Source organism: Phlebotomus papatasi, chromosome 2, assembly GCF_024763615.1.
Source record: "Phlebotomus papatasi isolate M1 chromosome 2, Ppap_2.1, whole genome shotgun sequence".
Taxonomy (NCBI): Eukaryota; Metazoa; Arthropoda; class Insecta; order Diptera; family Psychodidae; genus Phlebotomus; species Phlebotomus papatasi.
In genome coordinates, this window is record NC_077223.1 from 19,189,421 (window position 1) to 19,203,974 (window position 14,554).

Here is a 14,554-nt window from a genome sequence, read left to right on the forward strand (position 1 = left end):
TGTTTAATGTCTAATGACCATAAATCTAAATGAGTTTATTTATCTTAAGCTCAGAAAAATGCATAAAATTGTGCCCAATTGGATGACGAAGAGTACAGCGGGTGAAGAATAAATACCATTAGATCTGTTTTTTTTTTGTTTGTTCGAACTCCACATACAAAGCAGTACATCGACATCTTAAATTTTCATTTTCCATCCCTTTTCCATTATTTTGTGTTAATTTTTTGGGAATCAAACGATTTCAGAAGAAATGAGTTACTTGTTAAACACTATGACCGTTAAAAGCTAAATGATTAGAGATAAGTTCTTTGGGTCTTCTCAGGACCCCCCCCCTCTTCGATAGAAATCCATCTTCGCATAATTACAAGGTTTTTCTTTTTTTTTAATAAAATTGTTCGACCGATTGAAAAAGCCGATTGACTACTGTATCTTCTAGAGTTTAAGATCCGAATGGATGGAGCTTTTAAAATTGATATAAGGATATGTTAAAATTATAAATTCTTTTTGGAACTACAAGACCCACATAACTCTTTTAGGATATTGAAGTGCAGACACAATATTTTCCAGAATGTTACAGGCAAGGGTACAATTTTCATTCTTGAAGTCAAAATAAGCCTAAGACTTGAGAAAGCTCTCGAAGCTTTAAAACCGAAACTAAATGAATGTAATGCTTCCTTTTTGGCTGATGTCTTTTCGACGACCTATAACGATGATCTTGAATTATTCATACTAATGGTCTTAATAAGAAGGAAATTGGATTTTTTTTCGATCTTGATAAGTCTGAAGCGGTTTCTATGGGAACCGGAAGTGTTCATGGAAAATGCATTAATAACAGCGGGAAGACATTATATTATATTAAATTCCTTTTTACTTAAATTGTTGAGGGCCTCGAGTGGGTCAGTGGATAGAGTAGTAGCTCTATGACTGCGAGGTCTGGGGTTCAAAGCTGAGCAGCAGCAGAAAAAGATTTCTCATGCCATATCGGCTTTGAATTCGTCCAGTAAATGAATGAATAGTAATGCCAATGGTGCACATTAGCAAAAAAGTGAACCGCCTAAACAATACAGGCTGGTACGAGAACGAGTTTCGGCATGAAAGTGGTACTTCAATCGATACAAATATTCACTGTTACTGATCCAAAACACACACCGAGATGGGCTGCTGTGATATAGTAGCGGCACTGGTTGCCCACAGAGCTGTGATATGGGGTGGCTACCCGTATCGGGGGATAAGATAGAATAGGAGTGGGGAAGCATAAGGGGCCCAATTGGTGGCCTGGATGCATCGGAATATCCGAAATGGAGAACTGACCCCCGGCAAAATCTTATCTTACGTAAATTGTTCATAAAAAAAAATTTTAAAACAAAAAGTAGCGTTTAGGTACAAGTGACAAAATTGTACCACTGCATCCTATTTTTAAAAGGCTCTACAAAAATATTAGTCCTTCTCCTAAAAAAATCTAATAAGGCACAATTTGTAGCTTTATAATAAAGCTCTCTAAGAAAAAAAGTTTCAGTCAAAATATAAATTAGATCTTGAGATATTAAATCCTTTATAAAGAATTTTGAAACATTATTGGTACAATTTTGTTCGGCACTGTACAATTAAATCGAAAAAAACTTTATAAATACTCGAAAATTTCTTAATAAGTAGGGTAAAATGGGGTAATTTGGAACGATTTCCAATTTGGAATTTGGAATATGGAAAGCAAAAAACAACAAAGAAAAACCGTTTTTCTTCTATTTCGTGATTCTTTTTTTTATTTTTTTTGCACATGTGAAACAGTGGGAAATCTTGAATTTTCCAAATTGGAAATCAGTTCCAAATTACCGTAGATGCGGATGACTATGTCCCCTGTGGATGACTTTGCCCCTCTACTGTTCTTAAACTTTTCCTTAATTTTAATGTGTAAGAATGATCTTCACCGATCGTACATCCCAATCCGCAAAAAATTACTCTGACTCAAAAATTACTGGTTTTTGGTGTTCAAGAAATGGTCAGAAAGATTACTCCTAATTGTAATCTTAAAAATTAGTCGTCTTCCTGTCGTGTTTTGGTCACAGCATTAGGGGAAAGTCGTCTGCCTTTAAATGCAGCAGCCTTCAAGTTTTGCGATTTTTTCGTTGTTCTCAAAAGCATTAATTATATTCTATTAACTATTAGGTAGCTATTAGGAAGATTTTTTATAGGGACACTGGAAGTTACTGGAAGTCGGCGTCATATTTTAGTCGTGAGCGAGTAATCTTAGAGTTATTATGACGCCAAATGACTTCCGTCGTCATATTATTCCCCACTTTCCGTCATTCGACTCTCTGACGACCGTCATACGACCCGATTCTGGAATCCAGAATACATACATCCAACGGTAATCTTACTCCAAATTGCTATTTGGGATGGTAGATTGGATCGGTGAATACCATCCTTAAGTGCTAGAATTAAAGAAAAGCTTACGAACATGAGGAAGTCAAAGTCAACCACGGAGTACCCTATCTTAGCCAAACTGTTTATATAATTGTTAAATTAACATAAGCAAAGAATGCGAAACCCGAAACTTAGAATTTCGAGCATTCCGCAAAGCTGGTACGCTTTGCCATCCACTTTTTTTTTTAAATATTTTGTCTCATTACCATCTTTCATTTCTTTCTGTCAATTTGTTTAGTTGATATTGATTTTTAATATATATTCAATAATATTTCTGTCGAATTGGTTATTTTTTTCACATTGGCCTGTACATGATAAAAACAGGCATACTTTATTTACTATGGTATATTGAGTGAGTACCCTGTAATTTAACTGGGAATTTATCTAGTGGTATATTTGTCTCATTCTGATACCAGCAATGTAAGTTGACTGATGAAATTTTTCATGGTGGTCATCAGCTGCTTTTGCTCACTGAGAGTTAGTTCTATATGGTTGTCTCATGTTGCTGAGAGTTTGGATTTTAAGGAGAACTCTACTCTGCTCCGTCGCACTTCTTCAAGAACCCCCAATATGTTTTCCCAATATCATTTCTTCAGCAGAATTTCAAATAGAGGCGTTCATTACATATTGTATTCAGTCGGTGTTAAACAGTGCCATTGAGTGGACACCCACAGTTCAATATAACTACATTTTCTGCTTGGACAAGAAAAAAACTTATATATATTGGGTGCTTATACTTTTCTATCTAAAATATACAAGTGATCAATATATCCTCATAATTTTCTCCAGGGGCTCAAAACATTACTTTTAGAATATGAGGTGATGTGTCTTTAAAAAAAAGGATTGATTTCTCCTTTTTCTTTTAATCTCCATACACAAAAATGTCATGACCTTTTTAAAGTATTCTCTAAAAATCTAAAAGTATGTATGTTTCACAGAATAATTTATACTTGTTGGAAAAAGTGTCTTCTTTTATTATTTCTCTCTCTCTCCCTGAGACATTGTTGCAAGATATTTTTCCTGTGAACCCAAGAGCAATGCCTTGGTGTTATGTCATAAGAAGAAAATGTCAAAGGTGAAGTTTTTTCCCCTTTTAAAATATTTACAAATTTTTTCTTCCCCAATAACCGTCCCAAATCAATTTCTTCGTGCAACGCTAATGGACAACTTTATATTGAATTAGAACTTTCGGCGCATCGCACCTAGGGCCTAGAATACCTCTAAGGACTGATTGGTGAACAATTTCTGTAAGTTAGTTTTGAAAAGAAAAAATAAACATCTCGTACTACTCACTCTAAAGATTTACCTAGAGTTAGTTTAATAAGCCCTTAAGGTCCATATTAGATTAAATAATTGTTTATAAAAGGGAAGATTTTTGGAGAAAATTGAACTTAGAAGTGTATGGAACAAGGCTAGTGAATCCGTTAAACTTTTAAAAATCAATGATCCTAATAGCTGTTTATAAATTTCTTAAAAGACTACCTGGAAGCGCCTGTTTTAAATTGAATATTTCTCTTTTGGTCCCTTTAAATTTTTTCGTAAAGTGAAATATTTCCCTAACTTAATGCGGTATCAGGCCCAAGGTTTAGCCTAATTTCTGAAAGTCTTGCTTTTCCAAACAAGAAGCAGTTACAGTGATTTTTTAATGTCTTAACCGTTCCAGAGCTTTAAGAAAATTTTTAAGTCTGAAGCCCGTAAGGCATATCAGGTTCCTCTCGACATTTCATTTTTCCATACGTTTTTGCATAAAGGCACTGAAGACTATTGGCAAGTTTTTTCCTAAAGAGAATTGACTTATCAGACTGATATATTTCGAAATCGTGCATTAAAAGCTATCTAAAAATACATAATTCATAATGTTCGCCGAAATAATACAAGAACTACGAGCAAATTTGTTTAAGGCGCAGTGCAATATCTGCAAAATTTTTACAAGGAAAAGTGAAAAATAGCTTCACTTTTTATTACGCTTGATGGGCCCCTGGGCATATAGTAAGGTGGGGTAACTGGATCGTTTTCCGAAGAGTGCTACTTAAAGGCTTGTTTTTGGACTGATGAAATTCTTTTTTATTTCTTCTAAATCCATAGAATTATTCACTGTTTCATTCAGAAACACAATGTAAAAAAAAAATATCAAAAATATTAAAGAAAATTTATAAAATAATGACAATACTGAAATAAGTCAGCATGCACTAACTGGGTCGCCTTTTCGCTAATTCACTTTTAATTAAACATTTGGATTTGAAATACTTTTTTCACAAGGAAAAAACAATAAATGTTTTCAATCAACTAGTTGTCATTAGCGAAAATATCACTGATAGAAAATTTTTAGTGAAGAACCCAGCTGACACAAGATTGAAATGAGTCGATTACACTCACTTATTTAATGGATAAAAATATTATTTTTGCTTTTTCTCAAACTTGAATAGTTATTATTATGTTACTGTAGTGTGACTATATTACGGAAATAAAAATAAAAATATTATTTTAAGTTGTTTAGTTATAAACGATCCAGATAGCGAAGCGCCCGAATTAGCACACTTGACTGTGGAAGCTTATCAATAAAGGTATTAATAATTTTTAAAAGTTTTGCAGTTTTCACTAAACGAGGATTTGACGTGAGAATAAAAGCTAGAACTTCGGCTTAATAAAGCCAGCGTTTCGTTTACTGAAAACGTTTCAGTGTAAATGTAGTCACGAAGTAAAATTTCGGTCTTTTTAACTTGTCCCTCTCTTTATTTTCTCTTTGTCAAAGTTTCGATCCTGTGAAAAACGTTGGCAAAAAGAAAAAAAAAAGAGAAAAATAAGTTTAAAAGACCGAAATTCCACTTCGTAACAACATCTGCATCCACAATATTGTCGAAACAAATTATTGTGCTCCTGTGTAATTTACACGAATATATACAACTGAAATTTGTCGAAAGAGTTTTTCGAAAGCCAGTTTTGAAAGATTTAGTGTCTGGAGCGCAAATCATCTTGCTCTTGACAGAACTATAATAAGCATTCTTTTGAAGATTTTCTCTCCCGAAGTATATGCTTAAACTGAAACCCCTTTTTATGGCAAAAGCATTAAAGATCTGATATTTCTAAAAGAATAAGATTGATCAAACTGAAATAAACAATGAGGAAACATTGTTTTAAAAAAAAAGTAAGAAAAAATATAATAATGGAGTACAGAGTACTTCCGCCCAGTAATACTCTTCATTTACCAAATATTATTAATTAATAATAATTAATTAGCTTTAAGGCTGATTATTCATTTAAGTTTTTTTATTGTTATTGTCATATTATTGCACCAATTAAAATGAACTTTTAAAAATTGTTAGCTACTTTTTACCCTTTTTGCCATTTAATTCTTACAAGAATACAGTGCATTAGTGTAGATTTAATTTATAAAACCAATTTTCCGTGAGACACCTGATTAAATTCGTGACGATCCGAGGTACAGAGTACACGGTAGCAATTACATCTATTTTTTATTAATTTATTGTAAAATTTTGAAGTTCAAACGCACAGATATAGTTAAATGGATCACTAATATACCGATTAGCATACACAAAAATACCAAATAGTATTTTGAGGCTTATATTTTCAACTAAATATCGAGCATGTCTCTTAACATTCCGATCCGGGGTACTTTTCCCTTATATCATCTTAGATTTTAGTATATTGTAGCTGAATCTGAGACCTTTCCAATAAGTTATCATAGTCAGTCCAGTAGAATTCTGAACATGAGATACAAGAAGTTTAAGAAATTTTTTGAAACAGCGAAAACTTTCCGTTCTAATAATTCGTACTTGTGACGTCGTTACATTTGAGGCTTAAGGACCTTAGGGACAAAGGCTGAGTATATTAATTTGGTTTATAAAATATAATAGCCCTTTTGTATACGTATATCCGTTTTAAATACCCCGCTTTTGCTCTGTGTGGCTATTACCGATTCCTAGTGGTTGAACGGTATTTAACTAGAGGTTTAGCCTAATTCCTAATTGCCTGAAATTCCTAAATAACATGCAATTTCTGTAATTTTTCACAATTATTAAATTATTTTAGAATTTTTTCATAAATTCCCTAATATTTAAAAACCGTTGAATTTCCCGATATCCCTTGCCGTTTGGAACGAGTTGTGTTAATCCTGCCGTCATATCCAATACTTATATTCACATTTAAGGCTAGAATTTCTGACTTTGAAAAGTACAAAGCCTCCAAAGTATAAAGTAGATTAGGGTGCTGCTCCCTTTGACTCAATTTTCAATTAAAACAGCTCCAGACATTCTCTGAAAATTTAATTCTTCAGGCATTAAGAGAGAGAAAAAATACACTCTTCTTCACCGTCAACTCTTAGTAACATTCAAACAAATAAATTGTTATCAATTTATGATTTTAACTAGTGTCAATTGAATGTCAATGTGACTGAATAGTGTATGGAAAAAACTCTTGTAGCATTTGTATATTACGAATTCATGCTGTTTTATAATTGATACTACTCCATACTCCTCGTATATGTGAGTTGCCAGATAATTAAATGAAGTATTCTATATGGGTTTGGTGATTGTACACTAGGCCCAGTGGAAAAGGGATAAATATCCATAGTTCAATTGTAACTATCATTCTAATAGTGTCACCATCATGGTGAATTTAACAATTAGCATGTAGCATTTCCAGTTGAGAGGACAAAAAAAAGAAGTGCGATTTTATAAATATTTATTAGATTTGTGTTTATGTGAGGGTGATATTTCATGGTAAAATGTCTCCTATCCTTGCATTAAAATGTTCACCATTCTTTGCTTTTAATATAAATTCTTGTTGTCACTCTGAATTATGATGGAAAAATATGCCACTACAATGAGAGGAAGAAGTGTCTCTTGCCATGTTAAGAAAATACGGGCGTTGAAAAGTCATTGAATAATACAGAAGGGTTAATAGGCTTTTCTTAAAAGCGATATAAGAATCATTGAAATATTTATTTATTCATAGAAGTAAGAGAATAATTTATGAGGATATATTGTATGTGACGGTAAAATTTGTAGATGATCCAAATACAGAATCAATAAATAGAGAAAAGTTACTGTGAAAAAGATTGTCGAAATACTCAAATTTTTGTGAATTCAATTTATAACCAATTGACACGCATTCACAATCATGAAGAACCATTAATGTTTGTCCTCCAAAAAATAAACATGTGTTCGAAAGGGTTGTGACCTTGAATGATGACCTTTAACCTTAAACATTATCCGAAAACTATTTATTTTATTTGTAACATCGCTTTATCGATTTTTTATCAAAATAAACATGCGGAATTTTAATAAAATCTTTGACCTTTGAGAAACACATCTTCTAAAGGAGTGTGACCTATGGCCTATGTCTTTAAAAGATGACCTTTAAAACCTGAACGTTAATTGAAAAATATTTTTTTTTTGCTAATATTGATTTATCGGGTCTCTAACGTCTTTTACATGTGAGCAAATTTAACCTTTTAAGGACGATTGGAACACCGGTGTCCCATAAAGAAAATTATTTTTCCTGACTACCTAAAGTTATTTTTTTCTTTTGTACGTAATTCCAAAGTAGAAGGTTGAAGGAATCTAGGATATTTTTTGGAAATCTCCAGCTATTTGCCATGTAGTAAATATTTGAGCTCAAAAATGGCGAATTTTCAAATTTTCAAATTCATAATTGATTTTATTTATTTTTTATACTTCCAATTTTTTTAAGCAAAACCCTTTTGGCAATAAAAACTAGAATACTCATACGTAATATTTTTCATTAAAGCGAAAATTATTATTCATTGGTATTGTCAGAAAAATTACTTAAACTTTTGGGTTATTTTTGTCCCTATCGTCCATAGAGGCGCAAAACACACCAAATCAGACTCTGTTGGACTTTTCAAGGTTAGATGTAAGACTTATCATTGATTATATTTCTCAGTTTAATTTTTATTGTTGATTTTCAGTCCGTAAAAAGTGTCTCGTCGTTAAAGGGTTAATATTTTTGATCTCTAAAAACTGGAATATGACCTTCAACATTTAACGATAGCCTTTATCCTTATATCTCGAAACGAACTTATAAGTAGGGAAAACTGGGGCAGTAGTAAACAACTAAGTGAACTGCTATTTTTTATAATTATATATTAGACTTTGAAGGACGAGACCCATATCAGTTCATAGATGCTAGGGTGCAATAATAACTTTTCGATACTATCGAATCGATAGTATAGATAAATCTTTATCTGTTAGATTAAGTTAATGCAGACTTTTTTTACGCATTGTTGTAGCAATATATGCTACTAACCCACAACGCAAAATATAAATATATCAACATTTTTTAATGTTAATTTTACACCTTTTTACTGGTAAAATTAACATGAAAAAGGGTATCTTTAACCCCTAATACACCTAAAAAGGGTAATATTTACACCGATTTCGGATCAATAATGCAGGGTAAAATAATCATTTCCGGAATGTTATTTTAACTTTTTCGGATTTCTCTCAGTGCTAGAACAAATTCTGGCGTTTGACCAATTCATTACAGGTTTCCTTTTCAATCAAATTTATCGTGTATGTGAAAATCGTCATTTTAAGCACGATGAAATCATAATTATATCCCAACAAAAATTAATGAAATAAATTAATACATTTTCAAACAACCACCAAATGTGCTTCTTATTCATTTCGCATTCAAACAATGTTTTTGAGAAACTTTTGTAATTAAACAAAGTTTCACAAAACCATGTTCACAGTTTTTACTTTGTAATTATTTATGCATATTTAAATATAAGCTTAAAGTTATTTACTGAATACATCTACAAACTTTATTGTCACATTTGCAAATATCTAAAATGTTATTTTCATATTTTTTTAAAAAAAAGGCCAAATTCATTATCTCAAATCTTCATTCACTCACTCAACCTGGGTGTGATGTTTTCTATTAAAATCCATCACAACCTCCTTGAGTGAGCGAATGCAGGAATACTAGCAATTCTTCAAATGAAATTGTGCTGAGAATTCACAAAAAATGTAACAGAGAATGAGGTAATTGAAAAGACAAACATTTTAGCAGATTTACGGGATGAGTTGTGAGCGAAATTTGAAATTTTAATGTGGAAATTTTTAAAAGTTTTTGTTTTTTGTTGTTTTTCTATTTACAGTCTGGTCAATCATTCCATGCCAACTCTAAGCGTCGGTCAAGTACGGCGAGTTCTACGCGATGCACTAAATGTGTGGGAAAGAAATTCAAAATTAACATTCCGAGAAGTTAACAGTGATAAAGCTGATATTCAAGTGATGTTTGCCAGGTGAGTGGAAATGGTGCTTAAAACACCCAATTGAACCAACATTATGGTCTATATGGCACATTGCAGGGGAAATCACGGAGACGGATACAATTTTGATGGGATTGGGGGCATTTTGGCACATGCCTTTTACCCTGGGGGCGGTCGTGGGGGTGATGCTCATTTCGATGACGACGAGAAATGGCTCATAGATTCCAATGAGGATGGAAAAGGCGGTACAAGTTTAATGAGTGTGGCGGTACACGAATTTGGACACTCTCTGGGACTTGGGCATTCATCCGTTCCAGATTCAATAATGGGCCCCTGGTATAACACCTACAAGGAGGAAGGACAACTGCCGGAAGATGATCGTCTGGCAATTCAGCAAATTTACGGAACCGGAAGAAAGCAATTTGCTCACAACCCCCATCATCATCGACATCATTACCAAACGCACTCACCCCCTACTCATCCGACTACAACAACAACCACAACGACAACCACCGAAAGACCTACAAGGCATAGAATATACTACCCCGAACGAAGGGACCCAATAGATATACCCACTCGGAGACCCCACTGGACTTGGTATCCAAACTATCCCAGAACAACAACAACAACAACAACAACTCCTAGAACTTATCCCACAAGGCCCACCTACAGCGATCCCTATCCCGAAGATCCTAGGTATGATTCACCTAGAAAGCACAAACCCACAAAATCAGACAAACCAGCCACTTGCAACACAAGCTATGACGCTATTTCCGTTATCCGAGGGGAGTTGTTTATCTTCAAGGATCGGGTAAGTACTACAACCAACTACAACAAAATCAACAAATTTTGCATACTAAATTTAAATAAACTTTTTAAAGTATTTTTGGAGAATTGGTGATAAGGGTCTCCATGCTGGATACCCTCATGAAATCCGTCTACTTTGGAAAGAGATTCCCGAAGATTTTACGCATGTTGATGCTGTGTATGAAAACAAGGATCTTCAAATTGTTTTCTTTATAGGTAAGTCCAAACAATATTTTAGGAAATCATAATTGTACCTAGAATCAGGGTATCTTTTAGTAGAATTAGACTTGTATGATAGAAAGGATCTGAGTTTACACATCAACACTGTTGTCGTATCTTACAATAACGCCCGCGAAAAGTTGTTCAATTAGATAGCGTTTTGATCTGGGATGGGACCTTACAGAGCACATTAAAAACTGAGAAGAATAATTGGTAATGCTGACGAATTAGGGAGACTATTTTTCCTACAAGAACTTTACATACCTCGTGGATTTGTTGCTCTTATGAAGACTTTATCATTGATTAAGACTATGGCGTTGATTAATTAAAACGTAGAAAACAACATTTGTTTTGCTTTTCGCGCAGTTAATACATTTTGACTAAACGTTATGGAGTATTTCGATCATAAGAATATGAAAAATAGTCGTAATTTCGATCTGTAGACTGTTCCTGAAAATGTTTCATTTAAACAACATTTCGTCCTTGGATAGAACCTTCTTCAGGGAAACCAAACTCAGGATAACATTCTTGATTGAAATGTTGGCGTTGATCAACAAAAACGGTATTACGGAGTTATCACACTAGAAAATTTCACATTAAAGTGAAAAGTTGCTCATTAAAACTTCTAGAACCACTCGAAATCGCTGAATCAATCGTATTTATGCTATTTTAATCTATTTAAACCAATTTTTGTGACTCGAGTCCACTTTTTTTATCACTAAATGAATCGATTTCTAAAAGCACTTGACGAAAATTGCACATTAGGACACACATCAGCAACAATTAATGTAAATCACATTAAAATTTTAATGTGAAATTCTCTAATGGATACCACGGTTAGTACCGTAGCTGCGGTTAACTTTGTCCTCCGTGGGCGACTGTCCCCACCTGTTCGTAACCTTTATATTTAAGTCTAACGTTTAAGAACTAACCCCTGGCAAGTTACCTGAAATTTGAAGCCACTTTCTCATACTTCGATTTAAATTTATATGGGAATTTTTTGCACTCGCGACTGTTACGCTAAATATCTAAAAAGTGAGAAGTTTTTTTTTCGCATTATAAGATACCTTACCGTATGGAGGGATAAATATACTAAATTTTTGTTTAAATACATTTTTTCCTCGAAACACTGAATCCGAGATCAATTTAGGAAATTGACTTCAAATAGCTCCATATAAAAAGGCCAACTTGCCAGGCACTTGCTTAAGAATGGCCGTCACCAATCGAACATGGAGATCGGATTGCTAAATACCATCCTTAATTGCTACACTAAGAAAAAACCTAAAAAGTTAAAACAACTCTATTGCAGAGTTAAATTAACTCTACGAATATCGATCACTCAGAAAAAAATGAGGATGCCATTAACTTTTTTCCTCATAATTTTAACACTTTTTAGGTGTGAAAATATATCAAAATTTTTAATGTTAATTTTACACCATTTTAAGGGTAAAATCAACATGAAAGAAGGGTAACTTTAACCCCTAATACACCTAAAAAGCATAATATTTACACCGATTTCGGATCAATACTGCAGGGTAAAATAAACATTTCCGGAATGTTATTTTAACTTTTTCGGATTTCTCTCAGTGATGTAATTGTTACTCTTTTTTCGTTGTAAACTTTAGTAAATAGAGTTGAAACAACTCTGCGTGCGAGTTGAATTAATTCGTCGGATATCGATGTAATTATTACTCTTTTTCGATATAAAATTTCATCTCGACTGAAGTATATGCTTAAGTGTTTTCGTTTTAAGAATATACTTCAGTCAAGAAGATTTTCGTGTGGCAAAGTTCATAGGGAACATCAATTAGAAATATGCCTAACAGTGCTTCATAAAGATATGTGCTTCATGAAGACATGTGCTTCCATCATACGTGATATTTCGCTCGAAACATAGGGAACTTGAGGCCAAGAAAATATTAATAAAGAAAATAATAAAATAAAAAAAAATATAAAATTGCAAAACATATTCATTTGAGGACATATTCATGAGAAACATATTCAGGGATTTGAAAGAGTTACTCTAACTCTAAAAAAGACTTTTTTAACTCTTGAAACGAGTTATTTTAACTCTTAAAACGAGTTATTTTCAGTGTTAAAGAGTATTTACACTCTTTTGTCATATAAATTTTAGGAAAAAAAAGTTAAAACAACTCTTCCGAATATTACACCTAAATAGAAGAAAAATCGACTCTAAAATATAGTTAATCGAAAATCACAACGAAAAATAGTTAATTCAACATCGATTCGTGTAAGTTTTACTCGATTATTTTTCTGAGTCTAGTATTAAAGAAAAGCTTACAAACAAGAAGGGAATAAAGTCGCCCCTTTAGTACAAAGTCACCCGCATCTACGGTATGCTTTTAGTATAATTTTACTATAATATACATTCGAACTTAAAACACAATTAAAATATTAAGTTTAAGGGCAGAATCACATTGACAGTAAAATTCTCACCGTATTTCCTTAATTTACGCATTTTCAATGCAGTTCTTATGCAATTTCTCCATTACCGTATTACCTTATCTCATACTCGGTGGCACTAGGTGAAAATAATATAAAAAAATTGAAGAAGTAAAACTAAAATGCGACAAACGATGAGCAAAAAAAACGGTAAGAGAAATTAATCGTACAATTTTTTTGCTCACCGTTTATCACATTTTCGTTTTATTTCTTCAATTTTCTTATATTATTTTCACCTAGTGCCACCGAATATGAGATAAGGTAATACGGTAATGGAAAATTTGTGTAAAAATTGCAATAAAAATGCGTAAATTAACGAAATACGGTGAGGCCACGGCGATGTGATTCTGCCCTAAATGCTTCACACTTTTTTCTGAACTTGTTCACTGAGAGAAATCCGAAAAAGTTAAAATAACATTCCGAAAATGTTTATTTTACCCTGCAGTATTGATCCAAAATCGGTGTAAATATTACCCTTTTTAGGTGTATTAGGGGTTAAAGGTACCCTTTTTCATGTTAATTTTACCCTTAAAAAGGTGTAAAATTAACATTAAAAATGTTAATATATTTTTACACCTAAAAAGTGTTAAAGTTATGAGGAAAAAAGTTAATCGCACCCCCGTTTTTTCTCAGTGTTGAAAAAAAAACAAGCAATATTGCTGTAATCAACCTCTAGTACTACAACATTTTAACGCAATCTTTATATTTTTTTTTTTAATTCAGGAAAAAAATATTACGTTTTCAACTCAAACCGGCTCGAAAGAGGTTATCCCCGTCCACTTACTGACCTGGGTCTTCCTGAATCCTTAGAAAAAATTGATGCTGCCATGATCTGGGGTCACAACAAGAAGACGTACTTCTACAGTGGCACTCAGTACTGGGGGTAGGCTTGATTTTACCTATTTTTATTCAAAAGCGCGAGAAAACTAAGTTCAAACATTTTTCTTTTAGATTTGACGAAGAGATTAAGAGGGTGGAATTGGACTATCCGCGCGATATGTCCATGTGGGGAGGCATAGGCTATCATATTGATGCTGCCTTCCAGTGGACAGATCATCGGACGTACTTCTTCAAAGGCAAGGGCTTCTGGAAGTTCAATGATCGTAAAATGAGAGTGGAACATATTGAGCAGAAACCATCAGCTCCAGTTTGGATGAGATGTCCTAGGACATCCAATGAGATTGATCCACCAAAGAGGAGGGACGCATTAGTTGCATTATCGTCAGCTATTCACACAATCAATTACACCCTCTTGCTACCAACAATTCTGCTTCTCTCTCATGCAATACTGTGTTACATAAAATAATTAACTGCCATTTAATAGCAATGTAATTTTTTTTAATTTAATAAATATCATGTTTTACGAATATTCTTCGGATTTCAAAT

General features: G+C 33.2%; 1 protein-coding gene across 5 annotated transcripts in view; it reads left to right on the top strand.

Moving 5' to 3' along the window:
- The window catches only part of LOC129802958 (matrix metalloproteinase-2), a 34,066-nt gene extending 19,529 nt beyond the window's left edge, over nt 1–14,537 (top strand). For 4 of the 5 annotated variants that reach the window (XM_055849214.1, XM_055849213.1, XM_055849216.1 and 1 more), the window contains 5 exons: nt 9,566–9,712; nt 9,779–10,490; nt 10,561–10,702; nt 13,892–14,051; nt 14,120–14,537. In XM_055849214.1, the coding sequence (XP_055705189.1) occupies nt 9,566–9,712; nt 9,779–10,490; nt 10,561–10,702; nt 13,892–14,051; nt 14,120–14,474 (1,516 nt within the window). In that variant the 3' untranslated portion in view covers nt 14,475–14,537. Of the gene's footprint in view, nt 1–9,366; nt 9,450–9,565; nt 9,713–9,778; nt 10,491–10,560; nt 10,703–13,891; nt 14,052–14,119 lie in introns of those variants that run through there. The other variant, XM_055849217.1, reaches the window with a different exon arrangement.
- Nucleotides 14,538–14,554: the final 17 nt, after the last annotated feature.